This window comes from Gigantopelta aegis, chromosome 15, assembly GCF_016097555.1.
Source record: "Gigantopelta aegis isolate Gae_Host chromosome 15, Gae_host_genome, whole genome shotgun sequence".
Lineage (NCBI taxonomy): Eukaryota > Metazoa > Mollusca > Gastropoda > Neomphalida > Peltospiridae > Gigantopelta > Gigantopelta aegis.
The window spans coordinates 37,219,934-37,246,005 of NC_054713.1; the positions used below are offsets into that span (position 1 = coordinate 37,219,934).

At 39.9% G+C, this 26,072-nt stretch overlaps 2 protein-coding genes across 2 annotated transcripts in view; one reads left to right on the plus strand and one right to left on the minus strand.

The window, feature by feature from the left end:
• Window positions 1-9,601, plus strand: part of LOC121390513 (DDB1- and CUL4-associated factor 17-like) — a 29,522-nt gene extending 19,921 nt beyond the window's left edge. Inside the window, exons 12-15 of the mRNA XM_041522343.1 lie at window positions 372-453; window positions 5,633-5,722; window positions 6,279-6,437; window positions 9,245-9,601. Of these exons, the coding sequence (XP_041378277.1) occupies window positions 372-453; window positions 5,633-5,722; window positions 6,279-6,437; window positions 9,245-9,430 (517 nt within the window). The 3' untranslated portion in view covers window positions 9,431-9,601. The remainder of the gene's footprint in view (window positions 1-371; window positions 454-5,632; window positions 5,723-6,278; window positions 6,438-9,244) is intronic.
• Window positions 9,602-15,875: 6,274 nt separating this feature from the next.
• On the minus strand, window positions 15,876-24,528 carry LOC121390231 (60S ribosome subunit biogenesis protein NIP7 homolog). The gene is made up of 5 exons (XM_041522004.1): window positions 24,381-24,528; window positions 24,134-24,220; window positions 21,150-21,288; window positions 16,529-16,669; window positions 15,876-16,062 (listed from the first exon to the last, which is right to left on the minus strand). Exons 1-5 carry the CDS (start codon window positions 24,434-24,436, stop codon window positions 15,943-15,945), a joined length of 543 nt encoding a protein of 180 aa, XP_041377938.1. The 5' UTR covers window positions 24,437-24,528; the 3' UTR covers window positions 15,876-15,942.
• Between the last annotated feature and the right edge of the window lie 1,544 nt (window positions 24,529-26,072).

Below are 26,072 nucleotides of genomic sequence, written 5' to 3' on the forward strand. Positions count from 1 at the left end.
TCCGATTAGCAGCAAGGGATCTTTTATATGCACCATCCCACAGACAGGGTAGTATATACCACTGCCTTTGATATACCAGTGGTGGTGCACTGGCTGGAACGAGAAATAGCCCACTGAGCCCACCGACGGGGATCGATCCTACACCGACCACGCATCGAGCGAATGCTCTACCACTGGGTTACGTCCTGCCCCTGGAAGAGAAAGAGGCACAAAACAGGTGACAATGTCTTATTTCCAGCAGGTCATATTTTTACTTATTATGGCACATATTTCTGTTGGCCTGCTACTTGGAAAACATAACAGCAGGCCATATTTTAACTTCCTGTTTCGAGCCTTGTGATCCTAATTACAGTTTTGTTTAATCTCTACAGCGTGTTCAAAATCTCCAGTGAAGATGGGTCTGAAAGCCGCATAGAGATGCTCTTTACCATCAACGTCAATACCAGCATTCCTGTAAGTTTTTTTATGTTCCAGTATCATCGTAAACCAGCATTCCGGTAAGTTTTGTTTATGTTCCAGTATCATCGTAAACCAGCATTCCTGTAGGTTTTGTTTATGTTCCCATATCATCGTAAACCAGCATTCCGGTAAGTTTTGTTTATGTTCCAGTATCATTCGTAAACCAGCATTCCTGTAAGTGTTGTTTATGTTCCCATATCATCGTAAACCAGCATTCCGGTAAGTTTTGTTTATGTTCCAGTATCATCGTAAACCAGCATTCCTGTAAGTTTTGTTTATGTTTCCATATCGTAAACCAGCATTCCGGTAAGTTTTGTTTATGTTCCAGTATCATCGTAAATCAACATCGATCGGTAATAATGTTCCTGTAAATTTTATTCATGTTCAGGGATCATTTTGTTTTCAAAAATTTTATTAGTAAATTTTCTAGTCGGTGGAAAATTAATTAGCAACAACTGTTTAAATGTTTTAAATTGTGTAACGATCTCTAAACAAAATGTAAACTGACGATCAAAAGAAAGTATACCAATTATTTTTTCAAAGTATTAAAAACAACACAAAACACAAGTTGATGCAAATGTTATATTTTGAAAGTATAATAATTTGGCGATAAATAAACACGAGTATACTCAATAAAACTCATAAAATGATAATATCACAGTTCACAACAGCACTAGGGTTGAAATGTGCAATTTCATAAAGGACCACTCATAATGAAGGTGAATAAATTTGACCACAAAGAACATGTTTCAATAGCGTGTATGTCCACCATGTGCAAGTATGCAAGCATGGACCCGACGTCGGACAGATTTCCGTCAATGACAATAAGGTCTGTCCGCTGTTGGCCACAGACACCGCCCCAAACCATCACAGATCCACCACCAAACGGTTCAGTCTCCTGAACACTGCATGGAGCTGTTCTCTCTCCTGCACGTCGGTATATCTGAGTCCTGCCATCAGCTCTGAATAACTGGAACCTGCTCTCATCAGAAAAGAGTACACATTGCCAGTTCCGATGTTGCCAACCTTGAAACTGACGTGCCCAATGTAAACGTTGAAGTCGATGTTGCCTCGTCAATGTCATCCCTCTGAATGGTCGATAGGCCCTGATACCATGCTGTCTTAGTCAACGACGTACAGTGTGACGACTGATGACATGTCCAAGGCCAGTCGCTGCAGATGACGTCATAGTGAGGAATCTGTTACGTAAGTGTAAGATGCGGAGATGGCGGGATCTTCCACTTCATGGTCTGTATGCAGTCCTGCCAGTCACCCTTTAACGCTGTATCAACCTGGTGATAGTCAATTTTGTGCAATTCAGGATTCTTGCCACATGGGCATAACTCACACCCAACTGCACCATACCAATAGCTCTCTCTTTCTTCAGCAGTTAGCCTTGCCATGTTCTCTGGTGTTTTACTGTTGACTGAGGCATGTTCTAAGCAATGGCACCCTTTTTTACACCCTTATGTGCACAAGTATCATGTTTCTCGTGCATTATAAATTTGATGAATAAACTCATTTTGCACGTGTGGCATCGCCCAAACGCAGAAATGTGCGACTATTTGTCATTGATTGCATTATAACGAACAATACTGGAACCTATCTAACCTTCCATGAACGTGTATTGTGTTTATTTATAATAAAAATAATTGGTATACTTTCTTTTGATCGTCAGTTTATAATGTAGTATGCAAGGATATATGACTGAGTATATATACCCAGTGGTAAAGCACTCACTTGATGCACGGTCGGTCTAGGTTCGATCCTCAGCTGTTTTTCACTCCATCCAGTGCACACCACAACTGGTATATCAAAGGTCGTGGCATGTGCTATCCTGTCTGTGGGATGATGCATATAAAGGATCCCTTGCTACTAATGGAAAAATTTAGCAGGTTTCCTGTCATATATGTCGAAATTACCAAATGTTTGACATTCTAAAGCCGATGTTTAATAAATCAATGTGCTCTAGTGGTGTCGTTTTCTTTATAACTTTCTTCTAATTTTTTTCATTGTTACTGCTGACCACCTTCTTTGTACCATTAAAAGCAATGCCACATTGCGTGCCATAAACACATTGTGCTAAATATTGTGCGAAAAGATCAATTTTGTAAATTGGACATTACTTAACACAAATGTGGCAGTATACACGATGCCCGTGTATCCATATATATACTCTTCAAAAAAAGAAACGCAAAAGGGTACAAATGGGTTATAACTCCGATTTTATGTTTCCTACCGGTTCATGCTTTGTGAATATAAGGTCATTGCATGTCCCAAACACATTCCCACGGTTACATGCGATAAAACGCAGCTACTGTACAATAAAGTTCCAAAATGTGAATATTCGCAAAAACGCAGTCACGTGCAAACCATGTCACCACTGCACGTGCGTTGTCTGCACGTGCAACATGAACACCGACAGTATAAAAGTGCAGGGTGTTCGCTTGCCTGGCCTCTGTATCTGGCCGACAGTTGACAATCCAGGACATGCCACGTCTCAGTGAACCGCAGAGAAACAATGCCATCGGCCGACTAGACGCAGGCGAATCCAGAACGGCCGTTGCCAGGGCATTCCATGTGTCCCCAAGCACCATCTCCAGACTGTGGGACCGTTACCAGCAACATGGATCAACACGTGACCTCCCTAGATCGGGTCGACCACGGGTCACTACCCCCGGGCAGGACCGCTACATCCGGGTACGCCACCTTCGGGAACGATTGACTACTGCCACCTCCACAGCCGCAGCAATACCAGGTTTGCGCAGGATATCCGACCAGACCGTACGGAACCGCCTACGTGAGGTAGGAATTCGTGCCAGACGTCCAGTTCGAGGTGTCATCTTAACACCACAACACCGTCGACTCCGACTGCAGTTGTGCCAGATTCATCGACAATGGCCTCAACTGCGATGGAGACAGGTGTGGTTCAGTGACGAGTCCCAATTTCTGCTCCGACGTCATGATGGAAGATGTCACGTGTATAGGCGTCGTGGTGAACGTTATGCGGCAAACTGCGTGCAGGAAGTGGACAGATTCGGCGGGGGTAGTGTCATGGTGTGGGCAGCCATCTCACACACTGGCAGAACTGACCTGGTCCACGTGCAGGGCAACCTGAATGCACAGGGCTACATTGACCAGATCCTCCGGCCACACATCGTTCCATTTATGGCCAACGCCAACGCAGTGTTCCAACATGACAACGCCAGGCCTCACACAGCACGTCTCACAACGGCTTTCCTACAGAACAACAACATTAATGTCCTTCCTTGGCCATCGATATCACCGGATTTGAACCCAATTGAGCATCTATGGGACGAGTTGGACCGACGCCTCCGACAGCGACAACCACAGCCCCAGACCCTGCCCGAGCTGGCAGCAGCCTTGCAGGCCGAGTGGGCCACCATCCCCCGGGACGTCATCCGTACTCTGGTTGCTTCAATGGGCAGGCGGTGCCAGGCAGTTGTCAACACACGCGGAGGCCACACCCGGTATTGACTCCAGATGACCTTGACCTTGGTGGTGTGTCCTATCACTTACTCACAATGGACTAGAGTGAATTGTGAACAATCCTGCAACATTTGGTAATTATCGGACTCACCATTCAATAATTAAATCAATTCTCCAAATGTTACGACAATGTGGTTTTGCGTTTCTTCTTTTGAAGAGTATATATAGCCTCAGCTATATCAGTCGTCTGGGGGGGGGGGGGGGGGGGTAGGATGTGAAGAGTTCCGTTTAAGGCCAACTAAACTTCCCCATACTTGTGTAACATAGGTTACAGTCAGTCAGTCATAATGTTCTGTTAAGTTTTATAAACTATTCTTGTGTCATCGTAAATCAGTTATATAAAAGGTACATGTTTCGTACGTTAGTTAAAGCCAGTTTTTAGAGCTGGGCGGTATTGAAATATCAGGTTCGGTATCGGTTGACACAATACCGATACCAATATCGAGCGGTATTCTCAGTGTATTCAGCTTTAAATGCATGCCCGAGTTAAGTCTCACCCGCTAATTTCATCTAAATAAAATTAAATTCCATACACCGGGTCCTCATCTCACTCTTCATTTCAGTTATTTTGCGCTTCAGATATATTGTTAGTGCTTTACTAAATGGCTGGAAACATTTTTCAACACTGAAATTTCGGTATTTGGAGATTTGCTCAGTATGGTAAATCGGTATTGACATGATACTGATACCGAACAGTTTTGACCATCAACGTCGATATGAGCAGTGCTCTATGTTTTATAACACATTTTTGTATTATCAACAAATCAGCTAGACACACTCACGTTTTGTATGTCAGTTTACAAGTTTATTATACAATGTTGTGTACAATTAGGGTCTCCACAAGTCCAAAATATTGGACTTGAGTATTAGATGGTCAAACTTGACCCGGACTCAAGTACCCAACACTTACACTAGATGATGAGACAAAGGAATAAAATAAAATAGCATTATGCATCTTAATTCCAGCGCTGAACATGGATGACAAATCATGTCATTGTATTGCATTTTACACACTCAACTTTTGTTTCACTGCATGTCTCATAACCCTACAATGTATTCGGCGGCAGGCATATGGCAAAATGACATTAAAATTATAATTGAATCAGAGTGCTTTTCCTTGCATGGATACTCGAGTCCTATGAATGAACTGGAGTCTTGCTAGACTCAATCTGTGCCCGAGTACACATAGAGACCCCCATATACAATATTTTTTATTGTACGAGTTCACTTTGAGGTGTAAATCTGTATTGGAGATTCCATGACCCTTTCATGGTAGGCGAGACTTTTAATTCTTTGAATTTCTTGTTGTTTAACCAAAGAAGATTCTTACTAACCCTCCACCCCAACCCCAAAAACAAAATGTTATTATTTATTTATTTAAAAAAAAAAAAAAAAATTTAGGCTTGGTAAGATTTCTACTACCACCCCCCACTGTTCCCCCACCCCCCACCCACCCCATAAACAATTTTTTTTTTTTTTTTTTTTTTTTTTTTCAGGCTTGCATGGTAAGTTGCTGTTAATGTAAAGAGATTTATTTCACTCAGGTCATAAACATAATACAAAATCGAATCTTGTTTAAAATAATGTCTTATAAATTCTTTTCATTTTGAGTACCAACATGCTGTACTGATTCAACGAGAGATTTTTGAATATTTTTTTTCAGGACAAAAAATCTGTGATAATAACATCCTCGGGACGAACCAGTGACCGACAAAGAACATACGATGATGAATTTTCCAACTTCACACAGTCGGTTTGTAGTATACTTTTACCTAAGGATTTGCTCCAGCCCTGGTAGTTGCCCCTCCCCCCCCCCCCCCCCCCCCCCCCCCCCCCCGTGTTGTATGCTTATGTGCAGTGCTTGATAAATAAAAACATCGGTGGACAATTAACCTGTCTGCAAATAAATGTCAATTTCAAGTGAAGAAGTGTTAACGTTTTCCACATGTCTTTGTTCACTGTTTTAGATTCTGTGGTTGATGTTGGGTTAATGTTGTTTGCAATGTGAAACATGTTTTTGCAGCCCTTGAAATAAGCTTGCTTTAATAAATAAATGGCAAAACATATAACAGTCATAGTTTATTAGTTAATACCATAAGAGGCAATTTTAGAATTAATGACTGAAAAAGGCTTGTTTAATCTCAGGGTACCATGTTTCTAGACTACTGAGTCATGGTGCCGCACCATGCTAAAACAAGACTGGATAAACACTAGATGTGACCTATCATTCACAACTTTATTTCGAGGGCTGTCTTTGTTTCAGTAAAATGTGTTTGCACTCAGCATTAGTTATTTGTTTTTCTTGACAGGAAATTCACGGGGTGGAATACGAAGATGAACTGGACATTCTTAGTGTAGCGTACGTCACAGAAACATCTGAAGATACTCACCTGTCAACTCTCGGCTTGTACGACAATCTGACTGGACAGAAACTACGAGATGTCACACTGGAAATGCCATACCCAGAAGTTTGTGATTGATGCTAAGTTATAGATCTATAGTGAAAAAGAAATTCAAACCTAAGCGGGGGTTGGGACGCAGATCAGTGATAACGTGCTCGCTTGATGCGTAGTTGGTCTAGGATCGATCCCAGTCTGTTAGATCCTAAGATGCAAGCACCTCAGAGTTTGATCCTGTCCAGCCTAGACCTGCCAGGTTTGGTAATTCAGAAAGTAAAGCAGGTGAACATAGCTCAGTGGTATAGTGCTTGTTTGATGTGTGGTTGCCCTGAGATCGATCCCCACAAGTGGACACATTGGGCTATCGTTCCAGCCAGTGCACCACGACTGGTTTATCAAAGGCTATGGTATGTGCTACCCTGTCTGTGGGATGGTGCATACAAAAGATAACCTTGCTATTAATGGAATAATGTAGCATGTTTCCTCTCTAAGACTGTATGTTAAAATTACCAAATGTTTGATATCCAGTAGCCGATGATTAATAAATCAATATGCTGTAGTGATGTCGTTAAACAAAACAAACTTTCAATCCCACATTATGTCTCTGTGCATATGTTTTATGCAGACATAACTAAATTAAATTTGGTCTCAAATATCATGTATTCCCTCTTCTCTTTCCATCTTGAATATCATTAGTTTATATGCTGGGGTGTTGTTAAGCATTCCATACCTTTTTCCCCCATTGACCACTGACTAAACAATGTACTGGTGTGCCGTTAAACATTTCTTTCCTGTCTTAACGGCTGATTAAGCCATCAGACATAAGGTTGGTAGGTACTGGGTTCGCAGCCCGGTACCGGCTCCCACCTAGAGGGAGTTTTAACGACTCATTGGGTAGGTGTAAGACCACTACACACTCGTCTCTCTCACTGACCACTAACAACATACCTTCTGTCCTGGACAGACATCCCAGATAGCTGAGGTGTGTGCCCAGGATAGTGTGCTTGAACCTTACTTGGATATAAGCACAAAAATAAATTAAACTAAAATATAGATGTTTTTTCTGACACAAGTTAAGGAAAATCAACCTTTGCAGTGAGCTCCAAGGATTGATTTTCTTGAGATGAGTGTCAGAAAAACCATCTACATGTACAGAAGGAGAAAAGTTTGTTAAAGTTTGTTTTGTTTAACAACACCACTAGAGCACATTGATTTATTAATCATTGGCTATTGGATGTCGACCATTCGGTAAGATGAAAGCCTCTACGTTTTTCCATTAGTAGCAAGTGATCTTTTATATGCACCATCCCACAGACAGGACAGCACATACCACGGCCTTTGGTACACCAGTTGTGGTGCACTCGCTAGAGCGAGAAATAAGCCAACATTGGGCCCACTGACGGGGATCGATCTAAACTGATTGCTCATCTGGTAAGCGCTTTACCACTGGGCTACGTCCCACCCTCGGAAGGACAAGTGCCAGAAATATTTTCTAGTTCAATCGTACTTATAATTTTACTATCATTATTATAACATTCACAGCTTTTTATTTTTGTACCTTTACCTCACGACCCTGATCGCAGCTACACATTACGTCACTAGAAGGAAAAAATAAAGTAAAGTTTGTTTTATTTAACGACGCCACTAGAGCACATTGATTTTTTGTCTTATCATCGGCTATTGAACATCACACATATGGTCATTCTGACACTGTTTTTTAGAGGAAACCCGCTGTCGCCACATAGGCTACTCTTTTACAACACACAGCAAGGGATCTTTTATTTGTGCTTCCACGGGCAGGGTAGCACAAACCATGGCCTTTGTTGAACCAGTTATGGATCACTGGTCGGTGCAAGTGATTTACACCTACCCATTGAGCCTTGCGGAGCACTTACTCATGGTTTGGAGTCGGTATCTGGATTAAAAATTCCATCCCTCGACTGGGATCTGAACCCAGTACCTACCAGCCTGTAGACCGATGGCCTAACCATGACGCCGGTCACTAGAAGGAATACATGCCGTGTTACATATTACACGATTACCTTTGATTATGGAATGACGTGATGAACAGGTAGCAGTGGCTGTCTACCTTCTGAACGACCAGACCAATGAAAAGGGTGCATTACCATCTAGTTGACGTCTGCTACTAGACGTTTTCTCTAGAATGGCTTTCTGGCACCTTTCTACTGGTTGATTGAACTAGAAATTCTTTATTTGGGCTTCTCCAGATGTTTTTAAGCTTGTCACTAAAAACTGTTACTATGTGGGATTTGTGTTCTGTTGAATTATGACATAATTATTTTGTATTATTTAAAAAAAAAAAACACAATTATCCCACAATCCCCTTTCCTTTCTCTCCCTTTAATTCCATCTCATTTCTTATCAATATGACAGCTCTTATCTGTCAACTTCTTACTGTCCACCTCCACATCCAAGCCCTTATTTCTCCAACCGCGATAGGTGTTTGTCTCTTGTGACTATATGTGCCACACACCTGCCATTTTGTATTATAATATGGTTGGGCGTGATTTAGCTCAGTCGGTTGAGTGCTCGCTTGAGGTGCTTGCAATACAGGATCGAACCACCTCGGTGGATCCATTCAACTGACTGGGGTTTTTCTCATTCCAACCAGTGCACCACAACTGGACAAAGGCTGTGGTATGTGCTTTCCTTTCTGTGGATATAAAAGATCCCTTGCTGCATTAGGAAAAATGTAGCGGGTTTCCTCTGATGACTACGAGTCAGAATTACCAAATGTTTGACATCCAATAGCCGATGATTAATTAATCAATGTGCTCTAGTGGTGTCATTAAACAAAACAAACTTTAAAAACAAACTTATAATATGGTCATAATTTTGTTTTTGTTTTCTTTCAGTACAACGAACACAAAGTCGTCCTTGACTTGGACACGATCACTGAAACCATCAAAAGTGTTTCCGGCAACTTCACGTGCATTATTTACAAACTCGTCTGCCTGGTGCAAGATGAAGAAGAGACGGTGAAAAGACAAAGAAAAAGTGAAACACGGAAACGAAGTCACAGAACCAGATTAACATATTAACAAATTAATCATAGGACATCCACTCAAGAGAGGGGCAGGATGTTGCTCAGTGGAACAGCACTTGCTTGATGCCCGATCGACCTAGGATCGATTCCCATTGGTGGGCTCATTGGGCTATTTCTCGTTCCAGCCAGTGCTCCACAACTGATGTAACAAAAAAAAAGAAATGTTTTATTTAATGACGCACTCAACACATTGTATTTACGGTTATATGGCGTCAGACATATGGTTAAGCTGGTGTAACAAAGGCCATGGTATGTACTATCCTGTCTGTGGGATGGTGCATATAAAAGATTCCTTGCTGCTAATCGAAAAAAGTAGACCATGAAGTGGCAACAGCAGGTTTCCTCTCTCATTATCTGTGTGGTCCTTAACCATATGTCTGACGCCATATAACCTTAAATAAAATGTGTTGAGTGCATCGTTGAATAAAACATTTCCTTCCTTCCACTCAAGAATATTTAGAAAGCTGGTGACAGCTTACGCCTAGGACATATTTTCACATGGGAATATGTAGGATATGTGGCAGATAATTCTATCACATTCTCAGAAATATGTAGGACACTGGTAGCAGTTAATGCTCAGAAGGGAACATTTTGTTTTCAAAATCATGATTAGCAATATTTCTAGTCAGTTGAAAATTGATTAGCAATTACTGTTTAATGTCTAAAAATTGTGTAACAATCTCTGAAACTTGTGTAGCAAATCGTGATACGATACTGAACAAAATGTTATCTGCTAAAACATATTTTCGCTCAAGGATACTAAGGATACTAAGGGCAATTTGTCCAAGATATCATTCCACTCCATGTACACAGGCAGCTAAACTTAGAACATCATTCCACTGTGAGTTTGGTCCTGTCCAGCCTAGACCCGCCGGGTTTGGTAGTTACGTCATGCTTGAGATGCTTGGGTCGAAGAATCGAATCGCTACTAGGGGGTGAACGTAGCTCGGTGGTAAAGTGCTTGTTTGATGTATGGTCGCTCCGAGATCGATTCCCGTTGATGGGCCCACTGGGCTATTTCTCGTTGCAGCCAGTGCACCACAACTGGTATATTAAAAGGCTGGGGTATGTGCTATCCTGTCTGAGGGATGGTACATATAAAAGATTCCTTGCTACTAATGGAATAATGTATAAGTTTCCTCTCCAAGACTATATGTCGAAATTACCAAATGTTTGACATCCAGTAGCCGATGATCAATAAATCAATGTGCTCTAGTGGTGTTGTTAAACAAAACAAACTTTGAACAAACAAGATTTTTTTATTATTTCCACTCAGGCAGCTGTTTCTCCAAGAAAATATTTCCATTGTTTAACACATACATGTAGGAAGAAATATTAGTATTTTTCCTCAATAGTCTAGCACCATCTTGCCTTAATCCGCACTATGCTGCCCTGATATTATACAAGCCTTTCTCAATAATTAACTCTGAAATTGCCTTTATAAAACATTCCGAATTATTACTGTATTATTAATTAATAAAACATGTTATATATTTTGCTATTCATTTAATAAAACAAACACATTAATTACATTTATTTTTATTTCTTTAGATTTTTTGCCTTTAATAAAAAAAAAAGGTGCCCTGAAAATGGTAAAATTGCACAAAAATGTTTAAGCTACCACGCCTTGCCAAATTTATAGGGAAAACACTAAATATGTAACTTGGTATATGTTAAACCTGGGACGATGTTCCACTTTAGAATACATGGTACCTGTGGCACTTAATCCTACAGCATATTTCCACTCACAAATCCAAAGGACACCGACCATCTAATCGTAGGATATTGCTAATCAGAAATGCATGTATGTAGGGGGATGGATGGTTGGTTGCAGGGGCGCCGGAAGCGGCATGACCATGGCCGTACCACTTTTTTGGCCAGGAATGTTTTTTCTCTTCCTATGGCGCTCGCATAGTATAGATCTCATCATATGCATTGACATTGTTTTGATGGCCGTATCAACTTTTAATTGCTTCCTGCACTCTTGGGGTAATCACTTTTGATAGCCGGCATATGAAAATAATATGGAAAAGTTGCAGTTTCACAATTAAGAAAGATAACCCCTTATGTTTAGATGATACAGGCTATAAAAGTTAGGGTTTTTTTGGGTTTTTTATCAGTTCAGCACCTGCCCCTAATGTAAGAGACTGGTGGCAGCTAATACTGAATGGCTGTAGTATAAAATGTTAAGCATTCCAACACCACAGGGGGCAATTGCACAAAACATCACAAGTTTACGTCTGTGACTAGCAGTTATACCAGGCATACATTTACATGTGTTTGGCTTCTATTTCACGAAGAAAATTTACATAATAAAGGAAAATGGAGCATTTTAAGGACAAAAGAAAATGAAATGTGTTTTTCTAACTCTTATTTGTTGTTACTATAATAATAAGAATTGTGGTTTAGTCGTAGATTTACGTTTATGTGCAAAACTAAGCATACAAATTGGGCCCAGGTTTGCAGTCAAAGTAACCAAACCTGCCCAGATGCTAATTTGATTGTCAGAACCGGCCTCGGTGGTGTCTTGGTTAAGCCATCGAACATAAGGCTGATGGGTACAGGGTTCACAGCCCGGTACCGGCTCCCACCCAGAGTGAGTTTGAACAACTCTGTGGGTAGGTGTAGGACCACCACACCCTCTTCTCTCTCAATAACCTTAATGGCTTACCCACAGTCCTAGACACACGGCCCAGATAGCTGTGATGGGCGTAGGGGTAGGACCACCACACCCTCTTCTCTCTCAATAACCTTAATGGCTTACCCACAGTCCTAGACACACGGCCCAGATAGCTGTGATGGGCGTAGGGGTAGGACCACCACACCCTCTTCTCTCTCAATAACCTTAATGGCTAACCCCCAGTCCTAGACACACGGCCCAGATAGCTGTGATGGGCGTAGGGGTAGGACCACCACACCCTCTTCTCTCTCAATAACCTTAATGGCTAACCCCCAGTCCTAGACACACGGCCCAGATAGCTGTGATGGGCGTAGGGGTAGGACCACCACACCCTCTTCTCTCTCAATAACCTTAATGGCTAACCCCCAGTCCTAGACACACGGCCCAGATAGCTGTGATGGGCGTAGGGGTAGGACCACCACACCCTCTTCTCTCTCAATAACCTTAATGGCTAACCCCCAGTCCTAGACACACGGCCCAGATAGCTGTGATGGGCGTAGGGGTAGGACCACCACACCCTCTTCTCTCAATAACCTTAATGGCTAACCCACAGTCCTAGACACACGGCCCAGATAGCTGTGGTGGGCGTAGGGGTAGGACCACCACACCCTCTTCTCTCTCAATAACCTTAATGGCTAACCCACAGTCCTAGACACACGGCCCAGATAGCTGTGATGGGCGTAAGAACATACTAGATCTCTGGTCAATGATGTTCTTGAAAATACAAATTTTGTTTTAGAAATTATGTTATTAAAATGTTGCCCAATGTATTGGTGCATTTTTACAAAAATTTTGAATATATTTATACACTTGTTATGGGTCCCTTTTTAATATGTGTGTGTGTGTTAGAGGTGTAACAATATGGATGTCTAATATTTTGTGAAATTTTACATTTTTTTAATCATTAAATTACAAGGTCTATTTTAAAGGTGCGGTGTCAAAGTTGCCGCCAGAAATACTGCTTAGTTTTTGCATTAAAACATGATGTTTATTCCTTCAGCTATATGCCTATAAAAAAATTACAACCAAATAATTCCATTTACTACTAGGGAAAAAAAATAATAGTGTCTTGAGTGTGTTACATGTATTAATTCGTGACGTCACTGTTTTATGGGTACACGATCAACACTAAATTTACCCATAATTCTTTGGGGCAAGTTGACAAAAGAAACAATGATGGTGGCCATGCTATTTTTAACCACAAATTATTCGGGAAACCCCTCTCGTCATCCAGTTCAAGACTTTAAAATTATTATTCTAGAGTAAATTATGGAAATATTATCAGTTAGTAGATCAACTTTATTTATTTATTACAAATAAATGTGAAAGTAGCGAAATATTGTAGTTTTATATTTGACACAAGACCTTTAATGTTGTGAGGGGTAGGACATAGCCCAGTGGTAAAGCGCTCGTTTGATGAGAGGTCAGTTTGGGATCGATCCCTGTCCGTGGGTCCATTGGGCTATTTCTCGTTCCAGCCAGTGCATCACAACTGGTACATCAAAGGCTGTGGTATGTGCTATCCGGTCTATGGGATGGTGCATATAAAATATCCTTCACTGCCAGTAGAAAAAGAGTAGCCCATGAAGTGGTGACAGCATGTTTCCTCCTTAAATATGTGTGTGGTCCTTGACCATGTCTGATGCCATATAACCGTAAATAAAATGTGTTGAGTGCGTTGTTAAAACATTTCTTTCATTCTTTTGTTTTCCAGCCAGTGCTCCATGACTGGTATATCAATGGCCATGGTATGTGCTGTTCTGTCTGTGGGATGGTGCATATTAAAGATCCCCTGCTATTAACAGAAAAATGTAGCAGGCTTCCTCTCCGACTATATCTTGAAATTACCAAATGATTGACATTCAATAGCCGATGATTAATAAATCAGTGTGCTCTAGGTGTCGTTAAACAAAACAGATTTTTTTTTTCATCTTGTGAGATTTTGAATGGATCCTACTAAAGAGATGCTTCATAATCGGTCAACCGGCCATGGTGGCATTGTGGTTAGGCCATCGGCCAACAGGCTGGTAGGTACTGGGTTCGCATCCCAGTCGAGGGATGGCATTTTTAATCCAGATACCGACTCCAAACCCTGAGTGAGTGCTCCGCAAGGCTCAATGGGTAGGTGTAAACCACTTGCACCGACCAGTGATCCATAACTGGTTCAACAAAGGCCATGGTTTGTGCTATCCTGCCTGTGGGAAGCACAAATAAAAGATCCCTTGCTGCTAATCGGAAAGAGTAGCCCATTAAGTGGCGACAGCGGGTTTCCTCTCAAAATCTGTGTGGTCCTTAACCATATGTCTGACACCATATAACCGTAAATAAAATGTGTTGAGTGCGTCGTTAAATAAAACATTTCTTTCTTTCATACTCGGTCAATTTTTTATTTTTACTAGTTCGTACTTGGCCCATAACTACATGTAATTATGAACTAAAAATATATTAAAATTAAAAACATTGAGCCATAATCCCATTAGGTTACAACTGAACAATATCAGTTTTATTGTATTATCTAGTACCAGGTTGCACTTACTGCTGCTTATTTCGAGGCCTGCCGTCTCATAATTAAATTTATGCAAAAAAAAACGTTCATACCTCAGGAATTAAGGTTAGTGATGGCAAGACATGTAAATGCATATATGGTTTATATGGTGATAAAACTGCTCTAAATCTGTGCACAGTAAGATATTGTTACTGTACAGGGCCGTACCCTGGTCAAAATCGGGGGGGGGGGGGGGGGGTTCTACTTTTTACAAACAAATGAAACACTACCCCCAGGGTACGGCCTTGCTGTATCATTACATTTAATGTTTGTCTACCTGTATAATATAATGTGTGTATATTTTGTAAATAAAAGCAGAAAAGATTTCTTTGGAGTTTATTATAGCAACTTTAGCTTTAAAGATAAAAGTGCTAGACTTTTCAATTACATCCATGCACTATCAAATGTGGGCAAAAACGATAGATATCTTTGAGGAAATGCATTTCCATCATTCTAACCACAATATCAGTGGTACTCTATGTAATTATATAACTATGGCATTTACCATAGTTTGACACTCCATAGCCGATGTTAGGGTGTCGTTGAACATCTCTTCCATTCTACCATGTAAAAAAAAATATGTAGGGGTGTTTGACATCCAATAGCCTATGATTAATAATACAATGTTCTCTAGTGCAGGGGACTAGTTTGGGATTTCCAGGTGAAACGCAGATTTTTTCGGCAATGGAATAAAACGCTATTGGCATAGAGCATACACGCATTACATCATATATTTTAAAGGGACATTCCTGAGTTTGCTGAAGTTTTGAAAGACATTATCGACTAACAGACTTTTTAACGATTTTAATTACGTATCAAATATATTTTTGTGCATACAATATTAGTGGCTGTATATTAAACGTGTTTCTGATTGTTCTAATATTTGTACTAGGTTAAATTTCATTTTATTTCCTTAAAAAAGATTTAACAAATATTTAGACGACCAGAAACACATTGAATATACAGACACTGGTATTCTAAACAAGAAAATATATTTGATATGTAAGTTTAATCGTAGAAATAGTTTATTAGTCGGAAACATCTTACAATACAGCAAACTCAGGAATGTCCCTTTAATAAAAATAAAAATATTTGTAATCTCAGGTGGTATGCAGCTGTGTATATGGAAGCTAGGTATCTGTAGTGGTATCATTAATCAACGCATACTAATCAAAAAGCCTTGCCAAATCAGTCTTTCAAAAGGCTTAATTCCAATGATCTTAGAAATATTTATTTTATTTTACAAGTATGTACAAGGCTGGTAATGTAAGATGAACAACAATCAAACGAGACCCTCCTCGTTACGTATGTATTCACCAATATCGGCCTGGTGGAACGCCACAATGGCCATGGGGTCGGCACTTCGGCATTCTTGTGTTGATTTGGCCGCAACACCAAAACCCTGAATGAAAGAGAGAAAAACATTTCTGACTAGGAATGATATCTGGAGTGGGGAGGTATGACTTTTAGCTGAGGTGGGCGCAGTCTCTGATGGAAGGAAAAACACCAGATTTCTATATATTTATACAAGTAAGAGAAAAAGACATATTTGTCGACAAGTGTGAACAGACACCCCTTCCCATCCTCCACCCATGTTTCAATGGGCCTGCTAGAGTGTTAATTAATGAATGTGGTCTAGAGGTGTGGTTAAAACAAAAGTTTTAACTGAAGAATGTGTCAGAATTTCTAAATGTTTGACATCCAGGGTACATGTACATACCAAAGGGAGACATTCACGGAGGATACCTGCCAAAGGGAGATCATTCACGGAGGATACCTACCAAAGGGAGACAGTCACGGGGGATACCTACCAAAGGGAGATTATTCACGTGGATACCTACGAAACTGAGATCATACAGAATACCTACCAAAGGGAGATCATTCATGCTGTAGACCACGATTCCTTGGTACTGTTGTGTATCCTCGGTTATTCTGCCCAGTCCAGACTTCATAACGTGGTGACCGTACACAAACTGTTGTTCCGCACTTGGTTTTAACCAGACCTTGTACTGGAAAATAGTAAACATAATAACACTGACATTGATAATAATGATCCATTCACAGTTTGGATGTGGTATGTGCTGTCCTATCTGTGGCAGTGTACATGAAAAGATCCCTTGCATGAAGCAGATTCCATCTATGACTATGAGTCAGAATTATCAAATGTTTGCCATCCAATAGTCTATGATTAATTAATCAATGGGCACAAGTGGTTTTGTTAAAAAAAAACCCAAAAAAAACAAGCCTTTAGCCATTTCAATTATAAACATATTCACAAACATACAATTCCTATTAAATTGTACTCTTTTTAACTAAGCCTACCACCCTGACCCCATTCTAAAAATGTACGTAACAAATATTGATATTATGTGGGTTCTGGCAGAATGGGTGTAAATGATGGGTTTTTTTAAGGGGGTAGGGCTACTAGATTATGGTAGTCCCCCTCCCATAGCTAGTAATATTCAACGTTGGGCTAGTAAATAACTACTATTGCCATGCCCGACAGCTAGTGAAAAAAAAGTTGTCAAATGCTGCATTTAAGTGTATTTTGTAAATATGAATATCCTGGTAACTCCTAAATCTTAATGTTTTTAAACTCTGTCTCCATCTTTGGGTGACATATCTGATTATTACCATTAGTAAAATTGTATTTACTTTAAAGTAAAGTAGGGCTAGTGGATTTTTAATCATGGCTAATAAATTTTTTAAATTGCTGATCCCATGGCTAGTTAATTTTATAAAAATTCTAGAAGCACTGAAGGGGGTATGGTACAGGCTGAGTCTGACAATAACCTCTTCTTTTCTTTTGTTTCTTGGTTTACTGATCTGCCCTAGTGAACATATTTAAATTGTATCCATACCCATAAATTTCTAGTCACCTGTGGCGAACATTTACCACCCAGAGAAGTAGTGGTGTTCCAATGATAGATTATAGAAAGCCACAATCGACTCTGTGGTAAAATGTTAACTATACTGATGGAAAGAAATAAGGGAACACATCGAATTGTAGACCAAATTGAATTCCAATCTAATTAAAATTAGCTCCACTATTACATGTGGATCTAACAGCAGCCCGTTGGAGCTCATGTCCAGTTGACCTTTCATTCGACCAATCAAAACCTTACTTGCAAAATCATGCCAGTGATTTGAAAAGAATTTGGAAACATTCGGGATTATGCCGAGGGTATACGAAATGATTCGGGTGAATTATGAAGTATGCCAGAAACTAATTTCAATATAAATTTTTATATAAAATTCATTTCAAGACGGAAAAAAAACCATGATGGTATAGCCATAAAATCGGTTTATACTAGTATACAATCCAGAGTTTATTATTACTGCACTTTTTCCCCTGTTTTTTAAATGTTGAAATAGACCAACAAGTTCGCCTACTGCATAAATAGTCTCACCGATGTAATTTATAGATGAAATGTCACCTGGACATGGGAGTCCACGCAGTACTGTTAGATCTACTGGTATATATACTGAACCGCAAAAGAAACGCGAGATTTTTAAATGTCATTTCTATATGGTAAATTATAACAATTTATTTCGGGGATGTAACTGTCAATATTACAAGACATGCTGGTTTATGACTGAGACCCAAATTGCAGGTACCCTTTCAACTTTCCATGAAACGACACGCCAAAACGCACCTGTCTCGAAGGCTGTGGGTGGCAGTCGCAAACAATTGTCATGAAAACCGAAATGCACGTGCATCTCGTGGAGGTTATGGGTATAAAAACCAACTTGAACCGCATTCCTGGCATTCGTAATTTGCACGCATCAGGTATGACCCGATTGTCAGCAGCGCAGAGAGAACAAGCTATCGGCCGATTGCAAGCCGGGCAGCGTGCCCTGGTTGTTGCTAACGCTTACAATGTCCATGTCAGCACCATCCATCGTCTACAGCAGCGGTACATCAACACCAACAGCACTGCAGACAGTCACCGCAACGGGTGCCCCCGGGTGACCACGCCCAGGCAGGACCGCTACATCAACCGGCAACACCTCAATGATCGCTTCAGAACAGCCAGCATGACAGCTCGCGCGACCATTGGCACTGGACAGCGACCCATCAGTGACGACACGGTACGACGTCGACTGGCCGCCAACAACCTGTTTTGCCGACATCCCGCTCGAGGACCTGTCCTCACTGCCCGCCACCGTCAGACACGACTACAGTGGGCTACACAGCACCAACATTGGCGGCATCAACAATGGAGGTTGATAGTCTTCTCTGACGAGAGCCGGTACTGCGTTTCCAACTCGGATGGCAGAGTGAGGGTGTGGCGTAGGAGGGGTGAACGCTACAGAGACGCATGTGTCCTGGAGAGAGACCCGTGGGGTGGCCAAAGCATCATGGTTTGGGGTGCTATAGGCCTGAATCAGAGAATTGGGCCCCATTTGTTCCAAAATGTTGGTGCAGGCAGAGGGAATGGCATCACAGCGCAGCGCTACGTTGACCAGATTCTAACACCTCACATAGTGCCCTTCTTCACGCGTCACCATAACCACGTGTTCCAGCAGGATAATGCTCGCCCCCACACGGCCAGGATCACCATGGACTTCCTGCGTCAGCACAACATCAGAACCATGCCGTGGCCGGCTCTCAGCCCTGATTTGAACCCGATTGAACACCTGTGGGATGAAATCCAGAGACGGCTTAACCAGGTGGTCCCACGGCCGACAACTCGTGTGCAACTGGAGGCAGCTTTCCTGAGGGTGTGGGCACAGGTGCCAATGGCTTTTGTGAACCGCCTCGTGCACTCCATGTACCAACGGTGTATGGCCGTTTTGAACACCCAGGGAGGACATACACGGTATTGAACATGTCACGCCCTACAATCTCGATGTGCTGGATCCCCCCACTACCTGAACACAGGCAAACGACCCAGAGACTGTGGTCAAAGTGCATCCAATAAATTGACTTTATCAGATTTTTCAAAATTTATCTTTGATATTAATAAATTGAAACATATTTTCTCAGCCACACAGGTGTCGCGTTTCTTTTGCGGTTCAGTATACCAGTAGAGCTAATTTTAATCAGATTGAATTGAATTCACTACTAGCATAGTAATGTCTGTATTTCATACCAAGTTGTAATGTGGGATTTGAATGTCTGTAGTGTCGAATGTGCTGCCTATATGTTCCCAGTCAATTTCTGACAATATGAATTGATTTTTGATGCAGTCATTATTTCTTTTTGCTATCTGTGTGATCCTTTACTTCTTTTCATCAGTATATAACTGTTTCTCCAGTCTAGATCATGGAATTGATGTAAATATGTTGCTGTAGGGGTTTCTTTTCATGTTGCAGACCTCTTAAAATAGCAAGAGCGATAGTTTTGTTTGCGCGTTGCTCTCGTAAGTATAGTTTTGCATAACCTATTTTTCATTTGCGCAATGACTTTATGCAGGGGTGGGAATTCTCCTCGGATCAGCAGTTTTCCTCCAAAATGTGTCAGATGGCACAGATTTTAACCTAGGTTTTCAAGAATTTCCGGAACTCCTCTAGATTTCCTCTTTTTTACAGTTCACCAATTCCCAGCCCTGTTTATGACATCATTTACATGATCATGATGCGTCACCTAAAAACAAAATGGGTTACCTGAATTGTTTTTGCGTAACCCATAAATAGTGTGCGCAAATTTTTAGTTCTCGGAGGCCTGTGTTACATTTTTAAAAAAGAAGATAGTAAATAGCTATTAACGGTAAAAACCAGCAATTTCAAGGGTCTATTTTGGTGAACACACAAATAGGTGCTTGGTAATTATAATTCAAATCCTTCTTATGTTCACATAATTCTAATCGATTGTGTAATCGAAAGTTGATCGGATGGTGCCAACCGATTATAACCGATGATCGATGATGAAATTCAAACCGATTACCAGCACTACGGAGAAGTGACTACAAAGTGTGATAAGCATGGGGCCACAGTGTATTTTTATCTCGACCCCCCCCCCCCCCCATCTGGGGGCAGGACATAGCCCGGTGGTAAAGCACTCACATGATGCACTGTCACCTAGGATTGACTTCCATCGGTGGATCCATTGGGCTATTTATCGTTCCAGCCAGTGCACCACGACTAGTATATCATAAGCTGTGGTATGTGCTATCCTGCATGTGGGATGGTGCATATATACATCAGGGGTGGGAATTGGTCAACTGTAAAAAGAGAGGAAAGCTAGAGGGGTTCCGGAAATTCTTGAAAGCCTAGGTTAAAATCTGTGCCATCTGACACATTTTGGAGGAAAGGACGACTAAAATGTGAGGAAACGCAATGTTCCATGAGAGGAAAACAGCTGATCCGAGGAGAATTCCCAACCCTGATATATGTAAAAGATCACTTGCTACTAATGGAAATATGTAGCGGGATACCTCTAAGAATATAATATACAATGTGCGAATGACACAATGTTTGATATCTTAACGGTCATTGTTGAATAAATCAATGTGCTGTAAGGGTGTCTTTTAACTTTCAACTTACTTTGGCATAAGGTGCCAGGTAGTCCAAGGCTGTGATGTGCAAGCGAAACTTCCCAGTTTTTGTGAATTTTCCGAAACACGTTCCCATGGAAATGAGATTCTCCCTGGAGACATTTCCAGCTCTTTTCATCAACTCTTCCCTACACAAAAACGAGGGGGAAATGAGATCACAATGATTTTCAGTGCTTAAAACGAAAGAAATACTTGTTTACTTTAACAATATATTTCTCAGTGATTTATCCAGACGTTGTAGGATACCAAACATCAGCACCTTCCCAAAAGCAAATATCACAGAAAATTCCCAATTTCTTGGCTATAAATTCCCAATTATTCATCAATCTCCTGGGATTTATCGAGGATTTTTCATCAGAGTCCCATGCTTGATTGGATTGGGAAAAATAGTGCGAAAGCTAAGAACAGTTGTTTTCATTATATAACTGAAAATCAGGGGCTTTATTCACAAAGGTCGCCTAGGCTCTGCTAGACAACAAAGCATCCTCTTTGCAAGTCGTTTTGCATTGCACTGCGAGATCGCAAAGTTACGAGAGTTTAGGGAATTAGGCCCCAGAATAATAAAAATAGGTGAATTTTGTTTTATTATTTATTTCATTTAAATTAAGAACAATGTATTAAAACAAAATAAATATAATTAATTATATGTTTTAAATAATATTACATATGCATAAATGCAGTGGCCTCAAAATTCCCAATTATGACTAAAATCGTACTAATTTTCCCAGTCCGATTAGCCATCAAGACTCTTGTGAAAAATCGTGGATAAATCCTTGAAACTTTCTGGCTATTAATTAATCTTGTTTATTTATCTAGATTACTCTGCTGAAGGAGAGCTAGACACATTTGGTTGGTTATAATCACTCTCTCGGTCAAATATAACTCTATATATAATTAGTGAAAAGTTTTTATATAAATTTCTGCCTTCACACTGATAATTTTCCACTTTGCTGGTAAATATTTCACATATTAATCACTAATACAAACACTACAGGAAGAAACTCTTCAGCACCAAAATATTTAATAGAAACATTGTTAAAAAGGAATGCTGTCGGGTTTCTTACTCTTGAGCACATGTTAGTGATTAATATATATATGATATATTTATAATTGGTGAACTCGAAAATGGTCAATGTAATGGCATTTAAAGTCAAACATAACATTAGTGTTGTATTAGACTCTTTATAGTGAAGGAGCAAGACGTAGTTCAGTGGTCAAGTGCTCACTTTATGTGTAGCTGGTTTGGGATCGATCCCCGTCAGTGGGCCCATTCATGATTGGGCAATTTCTTGCTCCAGCCAGTGCACCATGGCTGGTACATCAAACTTTCATAGGCTGTGCTATGTGCTAAGGACCTGTCTGTGGGATGGTACGTAACATATAAAAGATCCCTTGCTGTTAATCGAAAAATAGTAGCCCATGAAGTGGCGACAGCAGGTTTCCTTCCTCAATACTTGTGTGGTCCTTAACCATATGTGTGACGCCATATAACCATAAATAAAATGTGTTGAGTGCGTCGTTAAATAAACCATTTCCTTCCTTCCTTTCTTTCCTTTAGAGTGAGAATCTTTGCCTACTGAGACAGTATCAGGTCGTTTCGCCCTTATTCCCGATCGCCCCGTGTCGTTTCGCCCCCATACCGGTTCGTTTCGCCCTCTATACAGGGTCGTTACGCCCTCATGTTTATGTTTGTGAATGATGAATAAATTTGTTTACGTGACTCTAGTTGCAAATCAGATATAGGTTATCAATTTGTAACCCTTTATCAACCATAAACACCATTTATATGTATATGTTATTATGTGCAATATTTTAAAGAACCCCTCCCCTCACACCATCCCAGTTCCTACGGGCCTGATTTATTTTATATTAATAAGTACAAAGACTAGCCTACACAATGATATTGTCGATAGGACATATTAGTTATAAAGTGTTTTGGTGTGGGTGTGTGTGTGTGTGTGGGGGGGGGGGGGGGGGGGGGGTGCTTTTCTGCAAATTTGCGAAATTGGCCTCTGTAATATCCATTGACGTGTCATGTTTACATCTATGCTGAAGAAGATTTATGATAAAATATTAAAAGGACCATTTGCTTCAGTTTACATTTAAATACATGCAGTTTTCTGCTGTCTGCCATTTTGGTTTTTTATGGAATACTCTTCAAGTGGGGTGAAAATCAATGATCTCTTGTGGTATCTTTAAACATTTTAAACAATCAAATAATATTAATAATAATAAAATAATATGACGTCATCACATTTGTATTTATATCATAACATGTTATTACATTCAACGGTTGTTAGATTAAGTCATATCCTTTCACCCCTCTTGTAGAATATTCCATAAAAAGTCAAAATGGCAGCCGGCACAAAATTACATGCTTTTTGCCCTATGCGATCTCGGCGAAGTCGATACAGTTGACATGGTTATCATCTAGTATGTGGAATCCATGCCATTGTAATTGTTTTTTCAAGATTTCTGTCTGGACAAAATGTGGCTAAAATCTAACGAAAAATAAAGGTAGGAGCAATTTATTGTTTCGGACTTTACGTCTACAACCTTGTTGAGTGTTAGGTGACTATTACGACAAAATTATGGGTAAAATTATTTTTATATAGCAAATTTGGCATACTAGTACCACCCCAATACATAGGGGCGAAAGACTCATAATAGAGGACGAAACGACTCATTCTAAGGGCGAAATGACTCGGGGCGAACGGGAATAAGGGCTAAACGACTCAGGGTCGAATAGGAATAAGGGCGAAACGACCCGGATTCACTGAGACGCCCATGGCTAGTGGTTTTTAAGTTCGGGCTAGTGAGAAACCCCACACACACCTAGAGCCCCCCCCCCCCCCAGTACCTGTAGCTCTGGAACAGCAGAGTACTCTGGCTATGAAGTATGATTTATTATATAAATCGATTCAATATATATTATAATTAACTTTTTAAGAAAAAACCAGTCACTTGACTTGCCTGACATAGAATATTCGCTCTCTGTGCAAGCGGAAGCAGTAAGTTCCATCTGGCCTCTCCAACAGTAGTTTGATATTTTCACCTATACTGTAAACAAAGAGTTAATAATAATATTAGTCATTAAAACACAAAAGAGAAAAAAAATAATCCGAATCATGTCGGTCAATAAATTCGCCAGTAATCCGAGTAAAATTCCGTCATTCGCTCATAATACTACCATGTAACAAAGGAGAATATGACCACTTACTACTTTGATAATTTTTCAAAGAATAATTTTGTTTCTTCGTCAGTTAAAGGCCTCATTTTGTAAATAATTGGGAGGTAAACACATGTATGTTTAACCGGAAATTCTTGCCATGTGTTTCCTACTAGACTGTCCGCCCTTTGTCCGTTTGTGTTTGATTTAATGCTACGCCTGTTCGGTTATGGGGCGTTTAGTACCCGATTTGTTTCATTCATGGACGTTTCGTAAATACTACCGTTTTATACCCTAGTTACACGTTTCGTCCCCATGTCATTTAGGACACGTTTTATGTTGAATTGTGCATGTAAATTCAATTGTCTTAGTTAGTTGTTCGCTTGAGGGATTTTATTTTTGTTTTGTTTTTATTTTTTGTGGGGTTTTTTTTTGGGGGGGGGAGGGGGAGGGGGGAGGGAAGGAGGTTCCAGGGTTAAAACATGCTTAGGCTACTTATACACACATACACACACACACACATACACACATATATATATACATATATTTACATATATTATATATACATACATATGTATATATATATATATATATATATATATATATATATATATATATATATATATATATATATATATACATATAGGCCTACATATACATATACATATACATATACATATACATATACATATATATATATATATATATATATATATATATATATACATATATACATATATACATATATATATATATATTATATATGTACATATGTATATATATATATATATATATATATATATGTAAATATATGTATATATATATGTATGTGTATGTGTATATATATATATATATATATATATATATATATATATATATATATATATATATATATATATATATATATATATATATATCCCCTTGATTATACTGAATATGCTAGCTACTATAGTATATATGATAAATGAGTACTAAACTGGCCGCTAAGTAGCTAAGATTACTGCACGTGCGTCAAAACCTGTGGTATGCATCAGCAGTAAATATTATTAACTACGTAACCTGTTTCGGTGGGTGATACGTGTTTTTTTTTTTTTTTTTTTTTTTTTTTTTTTTTTTTTTTATCAAAACATGTTTGTTGGTCAACAAAACATGTACTTATAATAATTTGTAAAAAAAATATTTTAAATATTTTAAGGCAAATGACAAAATGGAGCCCTTGAGAACCAATGTTAACAGACAACATTTTAGGAAAACAAATATAACAATTATGATGTCTTGCAATCGTGTTATAAGTTGTGCAAATGAATGGAAGGATGGAAATGTTTTATTTAACGACGCACTCAACACATTCTATTTACGGTTGTATGGCGTCAGACATGTGGTTAAGGACCACACAGGTATTGAGAGAGGACTCCCGCTGTCGCCACTTCATGGGCTACTCTTTTCGATTAGTAGCAAGGGATCTTTTATATGAACCATCCCACAGACAGGATAGTACATACCACGGTCTTTGATGTACCAATCGTGGTGCACTGGTTGGAGCGAGAAATAGCACAATGGGCCCACTGACGGGGACCGATCCCAAAGCGACCGCGCATTCAGCGAGCGCTTTACCACTTGGCTACGTCTATCCAGAAAGATATTTGTGTTAAAACATATAAGGACCATATATTTTTGGCAAGTATCTGTAAAGAGAATTTTACCAGCAGACGCCGTGACAGTCATGTGACTTCAATAACCAGA

Excerpts from the sequence above, each read along its gene's own strand:
- LOC121390231 (XM_041522004.1), bottom strand. The coding sequence starts at position 24,436 with ATGAGGCCTTTAACTGACGAAGAAACAAAATTATTCTTTGAAAAATTA. Across the intron at positions 24,221-24,380 it reads TTTGAAAAATTATCAAAGTA|TATAGGTGAAAATATCAAAC; the intron begins GTAAGTGGTCAT and ends CTTTGTTTACAG. Across the intron at positions 21,289-24,133 it reads GAGCGAATATTCTATGTCAG|GGAAGAGTTGATGAAAAGAG; the intron begins GCAAGTCAAGTG and ends GTTTTTGTGTAG.